General features: G+C 33.2%; 1 protein-coding gene and 1 pseudogene across 2 annotated transcripts; both read left to right on the forward strand.

The window, feature by feature from the left end:
• Positions 1–318: 318 nt before the first annotated feature.
• LOC103559894 (olfactory receptor 4K1-like) lies at positions 319–6,280 on the forward strand. 2 transcript variants are annotated; one of them, XM_070610433.1, is made up of 2 exons: positions 319–336; positions 5,360–6,280. In XM_070610433.1, exons 1-2 carry the CDS (start codon positions 319–321, stop codon positions 6,278–6,280), a joined length of 939 nt encoding a protein of 312 aa, XP_070466534.1. The 2 variants fall into 2 exon arrangements, with proteins under 2 accessions (XP_070466534.1, XP_070466622.1); XM_070610521.1 differs by lacking the exon at positions 319–336 and adding an exon at positions 3,186–3,203.
• A 4,463-nt stretch (positions 6,281–10,743) lies between these two features.
• Positions 10,744–13,067, forward strand: LOC103559895 (olfactory receptor 4K1-like; annotated as a pseudogene).
• Positions 13,068–14,579: the final 1,512 nt, after the last annotated feature.

Consider the following 14,579-nt stretch of genomic DNA (forward strand, 5'->3'; position numbering starts at 1 on the left):
AATATATATGTATTTATATGGTATAATCCCATTTATATGACATTCTCAAAAAGATAAAGTTCTCTGGCATTTCTTAAAAATAATAAGTAACCACCTCATGGTCACTTATACATTCAAATATTCACTGAATCAATGCTACTTTTTGAGCACCTACCAATTACTAGGTTCTGTGCCAGGTACTGGGAATACAGTAGTGATCCCCAGAGAGTCAGTTCTTTCACGCATGAAGCCAACAGTCTGGGGTGGGGAGGAGGAATGAAGAAACAAACACTAATATGTGAAGAAAAAATTTAAAAAATTAAAATTGTAGTAAGTGTTATGAAAGGAGCAAATAACGTCATGAGATGAAAAATATTAAAAATTAGGAGTAGAGGGAGAGGGAATGGTGCTCAGAAAAAGCTGCTCTTTGTAACGACCTTTCATCTGAAAGCTGAAATATAAGACGGATATAACATGTGAAGAGCCAGAGGAAAAAAAATTCAGATAGAGGAAAGAGAAAGCAAGACCCCCTGACGTGGAAAGGGGCGGTGTGTTCCAGATAATGAAAGCAGTTTAGTCACAGAGCACAGAGTGAGAAGAGATCAAGTTGAAGGTTAATATGTAAAATGTAAAATGAGAAGGACTCAGTAATGTGATTGAATTTTATCTCTGAGATCTGGGCTAATGCTTATGGGCATAGTCACTTTAAACAATGGGAAAGAAGGCACCTGGATGGAGATAGATTATTAAATGAGAGTAAATATAACTGTTGCAACCTTCCCAGTCACTACATTTCTCTCTTGTGGATATATGCCTCGCTTGCAATTATACAAGAATGACTTAAAAGTTCTTACCATCCTGTTTTTGGAAAAAGCAACCAAAATTATGTTAATCACTCCCACAGAAAGATGACTTCATTTACAAAGGAAGTTCTTTAATTGGCTATTGCAATTCATGAGATGAGTTATCTGAAATTTTTGGGCACTGGTTTCGTACTTAAATGTTTGTTTTATGCACTCTAGTGACTCATTCTTTAAAAAAAAAAAAAAAAAAAGATTTCGTGGGCTTCTCTTCCCAACCTGTTATTTCTTCCCTGGGATTTCTCTCAAAACTGGTATGTGGAATTTAACCGTGTCAAGTAACAAATTAAATATGAACTTTATCATTCAGAGAGTTAAAGGGATTCTGGGCTAAAGTTATTGCTAGAATTAAGATGCCTTGAGGTCATGAGCATGAGAACTTGGAGTTTGTTTATGAGATTCTAAAATCTGAAACAAAATGTCAAACTATGTCTAATTATTGTCATTTCTAACACACGTGATGGATTGAGGCACCCAGGTAAAAGTGAGAATATTGATATATAGATGTGAAAGAACAAAGATTACGATAGAGAATAGAATGGGGCACAAGATTGTCATTTAATAATCAGGTAGACTTCCTCAGATATAGATTCACAGTGATCAGGTCTTCAATTAAGTAATATATGGTGGCTAAAAATACGTCTTTTGACTATGCAAAACCCTGTTCACTAGCAGTGTGCCCCTGTCACACTAACTTTACTGCTAAGATTCAGCTTCTTCTACTGCTAATAATAGTACCCCCTTTATAGAATTGTAACGATAAATGAGTTAACAGTTGAAGTGTTTAGCACAATGCTTTGTATGAAGTTGACTAAGAAAATACTGGCTGTCAGAATTGTGATTAGCAGAAACTCTTTCCTCTCGACATGTTACAAATATAGAATGCTATAATTTGATCTTTTTTTAATTGACATTTTCTAGCTTCAATTCTTTTGCACTTTCTTGCATCAGAGTTACAAATATATTTATGTAATTATTTGTCACATATCAATATTAATGCAAGGCAAATAAATCAAAGTGTATCATATCCAAAAGCTTTTATTCAGTTTGATTAATTATGTACACCGGGACAAGAAGTCAATTTTCTCATATAAATATGGTTATCTTCATTGTCCAGCTACTGTCTTTCTCTTCCATGTCTTTGATTCTTTTCGTGTATCACATCTACACTACCATCATAGAAGTCTTTAAATTATTGTGTTTGTGAATCTGAGCTGAGCAATCTAGAGTTTGACCGAAAGGAGAAGCTTCTACAATTTGACCTCTCGCCTTGTAAACTTCACTTCTCTATTCTTGAATGGAATGCTTTCAGTTGACTCTCCTGGTTCAGAAAAATCAATTTCTGAGTCTGGAAAGTGCCACATAGAAATTTCACATTTCCTTTCAAACGGAAGGCTGATTTCACATTCACTTTATCTTTATTTTAGATAGAGACCTGCAATTTCTTGCTTTCCAAAGTCAGTGACCAAGGAAAGCTCATCTATAGGATGCGCTGAAGTCCAAGACTGGGTACTGTTCAACTCTGTGTTCTAAGTCTGAAGTAGATTTCATAATGGAACATCAAAGACTACACTCCTCTCTTTCACAATGATAACTATTGGGAACATAATTCTAGCTCTAGTTTACTCTACTTTCTTTCCCTTACAGGTTAGAGTTAAAGAACGCCAAAGACCGGCAGTAACTAACAGTGAATACAGAGAGAACTATAAAAACCCTATCTGACTTCTTTTCAGTATCTTCTTTCCTTTTTTTCAGATTTCCATCTCACTGTTTCAACAAATTATAAACATTATAGAAAAAGTTTTTTCATTCTAACATTTCATTTTAATTTTCTTTTTGGCCCTCTAAAGTTTCATGGACTATTAATTTGCTCAGAAATAGATATTTTCTCATTGAGATTGGCTTTACCTGAAAGGAGGTAAAACTTTACCATGTCAGTTTTAATTATAATGGAATGCTAACACAATTAACATTTATTTAACACTTTATATATCTTTTATAACTTTTACATCTTTCAAATGTAGGCTGCAATAAGTAAGGAATCAAAAGTTCAGAGAGATGTGATGAATTGCATGAGGACATGAATTGTATCTGATTTGATCACTGTTGTATGCCCAGGCCTACCGAATGCTGGGCACATAATCGTAGTAGATGCACAATAGGTTGGAATAAATGAACAAATGTTATCACAAAAATAAGTAGTGAAACCAGGAATGAAATCCAGATCTGATCCCAAATCGTGTATTCTTTATATGATGGCATCTTGTGGAAATTTTCACCCTCTGCCTTTCTATGAAGACTTGCTGAACACCCAACTGTGAATAAAGAATATGCTTATTTCTTAATATGGAAAAAACTTTTAAAGTAGTTTTAGAGAAATTCTGCCTGTACTTTTACAATGAAACTAAGTCAGTTTAATAAAACTCATTGTAGACAAAGTGGAATGGTTTATCATTAAAAACTTTGGTTTAATACACTTAGCACTGTGCAAATTCTTGTCAGGCTTTTCATATGCGTATCCACAGTATAGGAAGATGTTTTAAAGGACATAAGATTCTTTGAAGTAATACAAAAAAGTAATTAGCAATTTTTATGTTTTTAAATGGTCTCAATATGTGAAACTCTTGCCATGAATAAATAATACATCTTAACTCTCATCAAGTGTGATTACACTCAGGGAGCTCTCCCCAGCTTCTAAGATCTGGCCATGAGTTTCATTTCAAAGGATTCTTCCTAGAAATCACAGATGATTTCAATTTTATTTTGAATGATAAAATTAGCACCATACGTTATATTAAAACATATAAAATTGATTTTCAAATTCTGTATATTCAAGAATATATATATGGAAATATAGAATTTGGAAAGCAGTTTTATATCCATATTTCATTCTAGAAAATAAAAAGGCAAGTTTTTAATGTGAGTTCTTATTTCAAGACTGAATTTATAGTTGCCTAAAGTTGTAGATGTATTTAGGCCTGCGAGGTAGAATACTATTCAGAAATGCCAATTATGAATGTGTCAATTCCATAATAACATCAAAAGCTGATTTCCATTCAATTTCTAATAAACCTGCCCAAATTATACTGATAGTTCCCAAGGGAATTCTTATTTCACGTAAATAAGTTATTGTACATACTTGCTATTCCCTTTGTTTGAAGTAGATTTCCTCAAAGCTTGTTCCTAATTTCCCTCGGTCTTTACTGAAATGTAATCTGTATAGTGAAGTTTTTTCTGACCACCTCAGAAAAAATATTGGTCGGTACCCCTTTGCTCGGCTTTATTTTCTCCATAGCACTTATAATTAGCTGACAATGTATTTTATTTACGTATTTTTAATTGTCTCTGCCAGCCCCACCATCTCCTTAGGATGTAAGCTACATGAAGGTGGGACACTTTTTCCTTTTTTTTTTCCCCATAGCTTTTTCTGCAGAGTCCATAAAAGTACATAGTACATAGCAAGTAATCCATATATTTGTTGAATGAATTAATTACATCAAACATACTGTTCAATGGGCTTTGGAAAAACACTTGCTATTGTGATATTAATCTCATTAGAAAAAGAAGACATTATAAAAATCATCAGCAAAAACAGGTAGTATAAATACAAATTTAATTAGCAAATATATCATGCTAATTGAAATTGCATTCAGTCCTAACTTTGAAGAGAAGGTAGCTGGTCAGATTAAATAGTATCAGATTCAACTGCCTTGAAAGGTAAATCACATTGAGAGAGGTAAAGATTGCAACTATGACACTAGAAGTATCATTTTTGCTAAAAAGAATGTATGCTTCTGTCGTTCTAGAAGATGCTTCTTCCACTGCTACGTGGTGTAACACTGCTGTACAGCTTGATTGTTTTAATATAGAAAAGTGAATATAACCTGTTGTTCACACTAGTTTAACTTGTTGCAAATTCATTTCTCTCTTCTTATTACTGCAGATAACTACATGGTCACATCTCACTGCTTTCTCTGATGTCATTTACCAAAGCAACTGGGCCCATTTCCATCTCTTTACACTTGGCCTAAATTTTTTCTCTTTTCAAGATTCTATAAAAGGCATCAGGCTCATTTTCTGCTATTTGTAATCTGAATGTGTAAGTACGGTATATATAACTTCCAAAGTACTGTTGAGATTTTGCACACTTCTACACAAGCATGTTAGAATACAATGGCAAACACTCAACATCTTCCTTCTTTCCATATTGACTTCTCTGTTAGATAAATCTAGCTTTCTATTTATCTATTATCTACCATGTCAAGCCATAAATGCAAAAGTAAAGAACAATTTGTAATATGTAATTATGTAAATAACCACAAGGAAAATATTAATTGCTAATGACAATGTAAATAATCCGTGTCTTATAGCCTCACCATATTATTTTTCTGGTTATTGGAACTGAAGTATCCATTTGATTTGCAAAATAGTAAAGGGCTTTTCCTTATATATTTTCCTTATTTTTCTCCCCTCTAGATAACTTCATCAAGCCAGATTCAGTTAATGGATGGAGCAATAAGTCAGTGGTTACTGAATTCATTTTGTTGGGTCTCTCCAGCTCTAGAGAACAACAGCTCTTCCTTTTCTTTATCTTCTCTGTGTCTTATGGAGCTGCAATGTTGGGAAACATCCTTATCATTCTCCTGGTAATTACAGACTCTCACTTGCATTCCCCAATGTACTTTCTTCTCAGCAATCTCTCCTTCTTTGATATGTGTCAGGCTACGTTTGCCACTCCCAAGATGATTGCAGACTTCCTCAATGAACACAAGACCATCACCTTTCAGGGATGCATGTCACAAATCTTTTTCTTGCATGTTTTTGGGGGTAGTGAGATGGTGCTTCTTGTTGCCATGGCCTATGATAGATACATTGCTATATGCAAACCTCTGCACTACATGAGCATCATGAGCCGAAGAGTGTGCACTGTTCTGGTGGGGGTCTCCTGGATCATTGGCATCCTGCACTCAGCCAGCCACCTGGTGTTCACAGTCAATCTTCCTTTCTGTGGACCCAACAAGGTTGACAATTTCTTTTGTGACCTCCCCCTTGTGATCAAACTTGCCTGCTTAGACACATACGTTTTAGAGATCCTGGTACTCACCAACAGTGGTCTGCTCTCACTTATCTGTTTCCTCCTTTTGCTCATTTCTTACACTATCATCCTTGCTACTGTCCATCACCAAGCCTCTGGTGGGATGTCCAAGGCACTTTCCACCCTGTCTGCTCATGTCACTGTTGTGGTTCTTTTCTTTGGCCCATTAATCTTCATCTATATCTGGCCCTTTGAAAGCTTCCCAATTGACAAATTTATCTCTGTGTGTTTTACTGTCTTCACTCCTCTCCTTAACCCCATGATTTACACACTGAGGAATAAAGATGTTAAGGAAGCAATGAGGAAGCTAAGGAACCGACATGTGGGTTCCAAGCAGATCTTTTAGATAATTCGAGGAAGTAAAACAAATCCTTACTTCTTGTTCTTTGTAATGCAGATATATGATTGTTATTATTGTGTTTCTATCACAGTTAGTCTTTCACTATTAGAAGATCTGAATCTGGTGAAGTTGGTAAATGTAGTGCAGTATCTCATATTATGAGATCAGTTCCAATAGTCTGTGGCTTTCTTTGTTTTCCCTGAAAGAGCAACTACATGTGTCAAAATTCCTAAGTAGTTTTTTTCCCTTTACATAGGTGTGGTTAAAAAAAGTATCTTGTAGCATTTTAAAATCACCTCCACGTGAAAACAGGTTAGCTAACACATCTGATTTGATTGGAGTAGCATAGAGAACAATTTAGCATTCTTTGATTTAAAAACAGAATCCGCTTTGACATGACTGGATGTATGAAGACTCCTCCACTTTTATCAGTTACAGTTCATAATTATTCCAACTAATAACTTGGTTTCAATAAATAGGCTGCAAAAATTCCATGTTTACAAATAAGGCATTTGTGTTTATAAAATCTACTTTTATTATATTCATTATTTTTGCTAAGTTTTCAATACCTTGATTCTGCAGTATCGATGATAGGACTGATTTTTACTTCTTTGGCTTTGAAACAAATAATACATGAATAAACCACCAAATCCGTAGTTCAGATTACAAGAGTACTCTTCCACCTTCTGTGAGAAATCTTTTAGCACTTACATACAGATGCTCTTTATACTACTGATAATAAACCTACCGTCAGTTGAAAATGATTCAGAATCTCTGAATAGTCAGTGATTTTGTTTAGTTAATTTCATTTAAGAGTTTAAATTTCAAAGTAATCACAGAAAGCACATATATCTGTAAGTGGAAAATATGCTCCATACTTATTTTTCTCAAACTGTAAATGCAATTTCAGAAGCACTCCACCAAATCTTGGAAAAAATAGAAGGAAGATTAACACAATTGATTCAGTCTCTTATCAGTCACATATCTGTCACTGTCATCGCTGCATTTCTGAATTCATGCCAGGAGGAATTTATTCTGTTTGTTCTGGCTTTCAATTCAAACTTGTGATCTTTCAACTAAAGACACAATTGCGATTTTGTTTTTATTACTTAGAATAGATTAAAAGTTTCTAAGATAATTAATGCTCTATTTCTTACCATATTTGTCAATGTACCAGAAATTTAACATGTAAGCACATGCAGTAAGTGCCACAAGGATGATATAAAACCCAAAGCATTGATTTCTGGGAAAGTGCTACTGTTGTTTCCCACGAACGAGTTATTTGAAGTGATGGAGCAGGAAGCCCGTGGAAAACTATATTGTCTATATTTGTCTTAGAATTTTGTATGAGTCATGGTACTCTGTGGCAATCTGATCTTGTTTTCACGTTTAGTTGTCCATGTGTGAGGTTACCTCACTGGATCTTACTTTAATAAACTGACATTGATTAAAAACAGGCTGAATGACTATTACTAAAATTAGCACTGGCAGGTATTACAAAAGAGGCAGAAGTCATAGTCTCACATTCAGTAAAAGCTTTGAAATCAAGATAGCTATAAAAAATTTACTAGCAATTAGTTAATAAAGGCAAGTAAAAATATGATAGTTGTTATAAACATATATTTCGAGTTAATAATCTCAGTGTGGTAATGCTCAGTTTTGTTCAATTCAAAGAAGCCTAATGCATTTCAGCAATTTTCTTTACTTAATTTATGCCAGATGCTGTGGACACATAAAGCGATTAAGGAAGTTCTCTGGCCTCAAGGAAATGACTGAATTGGGAAGCAGAGAATCATAGAGGTTTTGAATGATAAATGACTTCCTCTGCATAAGGCTTACAAAATGGTACCACCAGGACAGGACATTTAGCTAACCAACCACCAGAAAACCTCATAATTCACACTAACTTAAAGAATTGCTCCAGTTCAAGTTTTGGCCCACATACTTACAGACCCAGAAATCTCAACTTCTTAATAATTACAAGAAACTTGGAGAAACTTATCAAATTATGCTGAAAATATAATTGTCAAATAAATCAAGTAGTCACAGTATTATGAATGAAATGGAAGCCACATATTAGTAAGTGATTTTGGTGAATCTGCGTTAAAATTTAAAGTTTTGGTTACTTGATTGACATATGTAAGATCATCAGACGCTGATTACCTGACAGGGAAACACTCACCTGAACAATGGTGGTATGGGCACTTTTATGATTTGTCTCAGTGACTCCCTCTCTTATCTATCCATATACCAGGGCTGCATATAATCTTTCTCTACGTGTGCTAACACCTATCACCAGGTTAAAATCAAGTCTCACTGGCCCAGGAATCATTCTAATTGAGAGCTGGCTTATGTTCTCCTATCCATTGTGGATGCTTATAGAACTTAACTCTAAAATGACAGCCTTATTTAATTATTTCTGAAGATTTATGGGCCAACTATCATAAGCAGAAAAATTTAAGAAAAAAGATATAACAATGGTTAACAAAAATAGAAAAACATATTGAATCTAACAGGTAATAAAAATGTAAATTAAAATGAGAGAAATCTTGTGTCCTCTGTTACACTGAGAAAGAATAAAACAAAAGAATAATACTAAGTGGGACTTAAAATTTGGAAATGTGGATGTTCTATTTGGTCAAAAATTATTGAAAAATTTTTAGAAAGCAATTTGGTATATCAAAATATGTCTGTATTCATGACTGAATAATTATATTTCTAGGAGTCTTCTATCTTGAGTATTCTATCTCCCAGTTCTGAAGCACAGAATTAAATGTGTATATATGCTAGACATGACAGTCTCTAGAAAATATAGCCCCCATGAAGAATTGGTTAAAGCAAATCATAAAAAAAAGAAAATTTATGATTCCTTCCATGCAAGAATGCCGTCTAAAAACAGAGACTGATATTTATTCCCTTTCCTGGGGTAATGTTCCTCCACTCAATAAAGCCAGAACAGCCCTGATTCCAAAATTTGACAAGCATTTTATAATAAAAGAAAATTTTAGGCCAGTCTTACTCAAAAACAGACACAAAATCCCTTTAAAGAAAACCCTACAATTTAATCGAGGATACATAAAAGCAGGGAAAAAAATAATGATCTAATTAAGATAAAGCAGAAGTGCAAGGTTGGTTCAACATTTAACAATCATTCAATATAATTTGTTGTATTAACAGAATAAAAAATATAAACATCATTGTCTCAATACGTACTGAAAAGTGTTTACTATTAATTAACAATCATTGTTAGACAATCATTTTCTGTCAAAGATTTTCACTATGATAGGTTATTTTTGTTTATATGCTTTTTGCTCAGTAAATAGCTATATATCATCTCTAGTCAACCTGAGGATATAACACTTGAAAATGTTTGTTTGTTTTTTCTTAAATTCTAAATCTGTCTAAGATGATAAAGCTTTCCCAGCTGGGTTAAAAGACCTCTATTCTGAGAACTAATTTTGATCTTCAGGTTAATTTTATCTTATGTATTGGAGTGGACATTAAGAAGTGAGAGAAGTCCGAGAAAATGTTTATAATTATAGAAAAATATCACATTTTGAAAAGTCTCTGGTGGCAGGACTCTAACCTACTCCAAGATGCGCTGTTACTCTGCCTAAGAATGAGTCTAGCCCTGAGTATTTTCCCTTTATTTCTTTCTTTTCCTTTGTATAGACCTCTTTATCATCAATTTCTTTTTGTGGCTATGTTGGATTTATGGAATGTGTATTCCTGTGAACCAATGTCTCTCTGTCTCTTCACCTTAAAAAATATATATATATATTTGTAATTATATAATTTTCTTGTCATTTATCTCTCCAATAGCCTTTTTTTCTCAGTTTTCTTGTTCTACATTTTAATCATTTTCTAACTTTCTCTGTACCTCTTTTTTCCTCTCATTTTTCTTTCCTCTCTTTTTCTGCTTCTCACACTGTGTCTTTGTGCTGAAAATAGATAAGAACAAATAAACATTTGATTACAAATTATATTTAATTTACAAGAATGTGTGTTCATTATTTCAATTCTAAAGCAACTCATAAATCTAGATTCCACTTTAAAGCAAAACAACAAAAAAAGAACTACCAGATATAAAAGAAATTAAGTTGCATTTAATTGCTCTGATCCTTAATTAATTTTTTATTTCAATAATCTTCAATGTAAAAACAAAAAGTTCTTTATCCTTGTTTTAGCTGAGCAGAGTAAAAGTGAGTAAACAACAAATTCTGAGATCATGGTACATCTTTTCATGTCCTATTTGGGTGGTTACTTTCCCTCGAGGAAATGGTTAATAGACAGTTCTTTACCAACCGTTTTAGACACAACAGTTTTTTTCTTAAGAAGAATCATACCTTGAAAATCCTTATGACCATTATTTATATTCTCTCTGCCTATGGCTTCATCACCAGCAATATGCTGACTCTTACATACTGACTACTGACATGGTCATGTGACTTGCTTTCAGAGCCAGAACAATGGTGAAACTAGAGAGGTGAGTAAGGCACTTGCTTTGAGTGCAAAATTTAAGGGAGTGACAAAAAATTTAGTCATAGAGATAAACAATACTTAACCAATATTTTAAAAAATCAAATTTAATTCAAAAATCCATGATGAACAAAATAAATACTAATTTTTAAATAAAAACAAGATTAGTAATAGTGTTATCCAGAGCCGTATTAGAACCTGAGGCAAAGAAAAAATCTGTACTATTCATGGATTTATTTTAAAAAATTAATATTCTGTTCATAATTTCACCTTAGCTTTGATCTTCAAAATATTGTTTATCTTGATGATTAAAATTTTGATTCCCTTGGTAAATTTTGTGACTGAAGCCAGTACCTCAGTTGCTTCAGCCTCATCCTGGCCTTGCTGGCTTTCTTTATAAACATACCAATAATCTCTCATCATTTATTTACATTTTTTCTCTTTTTAAATTTTGTTATAATATGTAAATTAACTTTTTGTTATAAATTTGTTCCTTATAAATTTATTTTCCATATAAAGTACAGATGAAAGGGAGGAAGATGAAGAAAAGGTAGGCTAAGGGCTCCAGAAAAAAACTTAACAGACTTTATGATTTTGCAGAAGTTTAGCCATGATCTCTTAATTTCCATACTCAACATATTTGAGAGTGTCTTCTATTGTGTATGGTTCTGTTATTCATCAACATTGGGCTTTGACAGAGAGAAAGTTATAAAACTAAGAAAAGCTTGTCATAAAACAACTGACAGCATTGGAAATTTTATGGGAAGGATTTACTGCATCTCCACAATTTTTTCTCTCTATTAGTCACTCAGATTTATGCACCTCCATCACCCTGGGTTTACCCTACAGACATTGACAAAGGATCTAGTGGCAATGTGTCCATCAATAGAGCTACTGCTTAACATCTAAATATTTTCAGGGTTAGCTTTGGTTTAAACACACTAGAATGAGTTACTTATTATTAGCATCATCGCTTCATTTTCGTATTTTTACCTTTGTATCTTCCTGCTATTCTCTCTGCCTGAAATAGTTTTTTCCTTCAGTTTTGCCTAGCAAATTCCAAAGTTCTAAAAAATTTTAGTTTAAATAATACCTTCTCCATGATGCCTTCCCTTACCACTTTGGCATAATTTCTTTCAACTTGATAATATTTATGATGTTAATGTATCACTTATATTTGCTTGTTTCTGACTTTATACCTTTAATTTTAATATGTTTTCCCTATATTCCTAATTATGGTTGAATCCATATCTAATTCTCTTTTTTCATACTTCCCCCACTTTTTACAATAATCATAGTTGTTAAATACTAGCCAACTGATGATTTACATAGTTCATTAAATTAAACTGTTTAAATTGAAAGATTATCATATTTCTTTTGTAAATATACTAGATACAGTGCCAAAAATTGTGATATTTTCCTGATTTTCTTTTACTCAGGTGACAGCAGATTGAATACATGGCTCACACAAATGAGTTGGTGATGTTTGAGTTTGTGCTTCTGGGACTCTCTAATTCTTGGCAACTTCAACTTTTCTTTTTTGCCCTCTTTTCTATAGTGTATGTGTCATAAGTGCTGGCAGCATCTTGATTATTGTTATCATTTCCTCTGACTCCCATTTGAACTCTCCCAAGTCCTTCCTACTCAGTAACTTCTCTCACTGAGATCTGCCAAACTAGCTTTGCCACCCCCAAGATGCTTGTGGACATTTTTGTTGAGTACAAGGCTATTTCCTTGGAGGGCTGCATGGCCCAGATATTTCTTCTTCTTAGTTTTGTTGGGAGTGAGACAATGGTGCTTGTAGCATGGCATATGATAGGTTTATAGCCATCTGTAATCCCCTGCACTACAGCACAATAATGAATTAAAGGCTGTGCATAATTTTGTGTTGATTTCCTGGGCTGTGGGTATTCTTCATTCTGTGAGTCACTTGGTTTTCACAGTGGACCTGCCAGTCTGTGGCCCCAATGAGGGAGACAGCTTCTTTTGCGACCTTCCTCTAGTGATAGAGTTGGCTAGCATGGATACTTATGAAATGGAAATTATGATGCTAACTAACAGTGGCCTGATAGCATTGAGCTGTTTTCTGGTTTTAATTATTTCCCATGCCATCATTCTGATTACTGTTTGACATCGGTCTTCCAGTGGGTCAGTCAAGGCACTTTCTACATTAACTGCCCACATCACAATGGTGATTCTTTGCTTCAGGCCTTGCACTTATTTCTGTATATGGCCTTTTAGCAGACTTTCTGTGGATAAGTTCATTTCTGTGTTTTACACTGTTTGTACACCCCTGTTGAATCCCAGCAATTAATCTCTGAGGAATGAAGATGTTAAATCATCAATGTGAAAGTTTAGAAACCACCACGTGAACTCCTGTAAAATCTAGGGATCACCATGAGGAAACATAATCCTGAATGAGAATGAAGAACCCTCACTGGATCACAGCGCCGTGTCAATTATTTTCGCTAATGATACAGTTTATTGAGTTATTGAATTGGATTTTTGTCCTAAGTGCAAGGGAATTGCATAAAATGATTTCCTGGTGTAATATTTAAATAAAATTTTAATCAATTTTTTATGTTTATAATTCTAAAGTACAAATTCTCTTGAAAATATTTAGTAATCCTTCCAAATATTTTAAAAATAATTTAGAGATTCTAATTTACAGAATACGTTACTCATGTTACTAAACTTGAGATTGTCTTCAATTGAAAGCATGATATTTTTATACCTTGAATTCTAAATGTACAAGCACATTAAGTTTCTGACAACTTCAGTGAGCTTATTCATAACATTTTTCCATATATTGACATAGTAGAAAAAATATTGTGTTTTACGATATGGATTTCACCTTATTAATGTACATTTGTTAGCTTATCTTTTCCTTGTGTGTTGAATATTTTGATTATAATTTAGTTGTTAGACATTTTGTTATTTATAATTTATCTACTTCTATGTGATAATATATTTCTGTTTTCTTTTAGATTATTTGATATACATTTCTACTCATTAAAAAACTTTTTCTAGCTATGTGGTGCTATCAGTAGCATATATATCTATATTCCAAGTCTATTTATTTTTAGTAAGATAAATTGTTACAATGAATTCTACCTTATTCATAAAAAACTGAAAATGTCTCTGAAGTTGTTTGCAAGTATTGCAGCTGATGAATATTTAAATTCACAGAAAAGTTAACTGCACGTACACCTAAAACAGAAATGCATAATGTGACAAAAATTATTTGCAGCTGAGGACCAAATCTGAAATGTAGTCTTTCATATTTTTTGGAAAACAGAAGAGGGAAAGTAAAATTCATGTAAATTCATAATAAAGATTAAAAACAATCTAGTATTGTTTCATTTGCTAGCCAAAAAAAAAAAAAGAATTGCTTAACAGAAAATAGAAAGTCTGCAATTGTCATCACTTTGAATTTAGTATTTTATTTATACTGTAAGTTGTAAGATAGAGGCTATGTGAATAGATATTAATTCCTCATGCTAAGTCCTAATGCAAGCTGAGTTTTGGATATAGACACAATATTTTTGAAGCATGATACTACTTTGGTAAGGTTTTGTGAAACTCAAACTTTTGGTCATTTGTACAATGTCAAACCTGATAATGATCTTTTAAATTTAACTAGGTTGTATATATTTTTACACTGTGCTTAAAACATTTTAAATACGCAATAAGCATTAATGCAGTCATGGTATTATTGGTAGTAATTTTTTTCCTTTTAACTGCCCTTCTGGTAAAAATAGAGTGGTGTTGATAGTACCCTTGAAAAATCAAGTCTTTTCACTGCTGGGATCCTCAGTAGTCTCAT

Source organism: Equus przewalskii, chromosome 1, assembly GCF_037783145.1.
Source record: "Equus przewalskii isolate Varuska chromosome 1, EquPr2, whole genome shotgun sequence".
NCBI classification, from domain to species: Eukaryota; Metazoa; Chordata; class Mammalia; order Perissodactyla; family Equidae; genus Equus; species Equus przewalskii.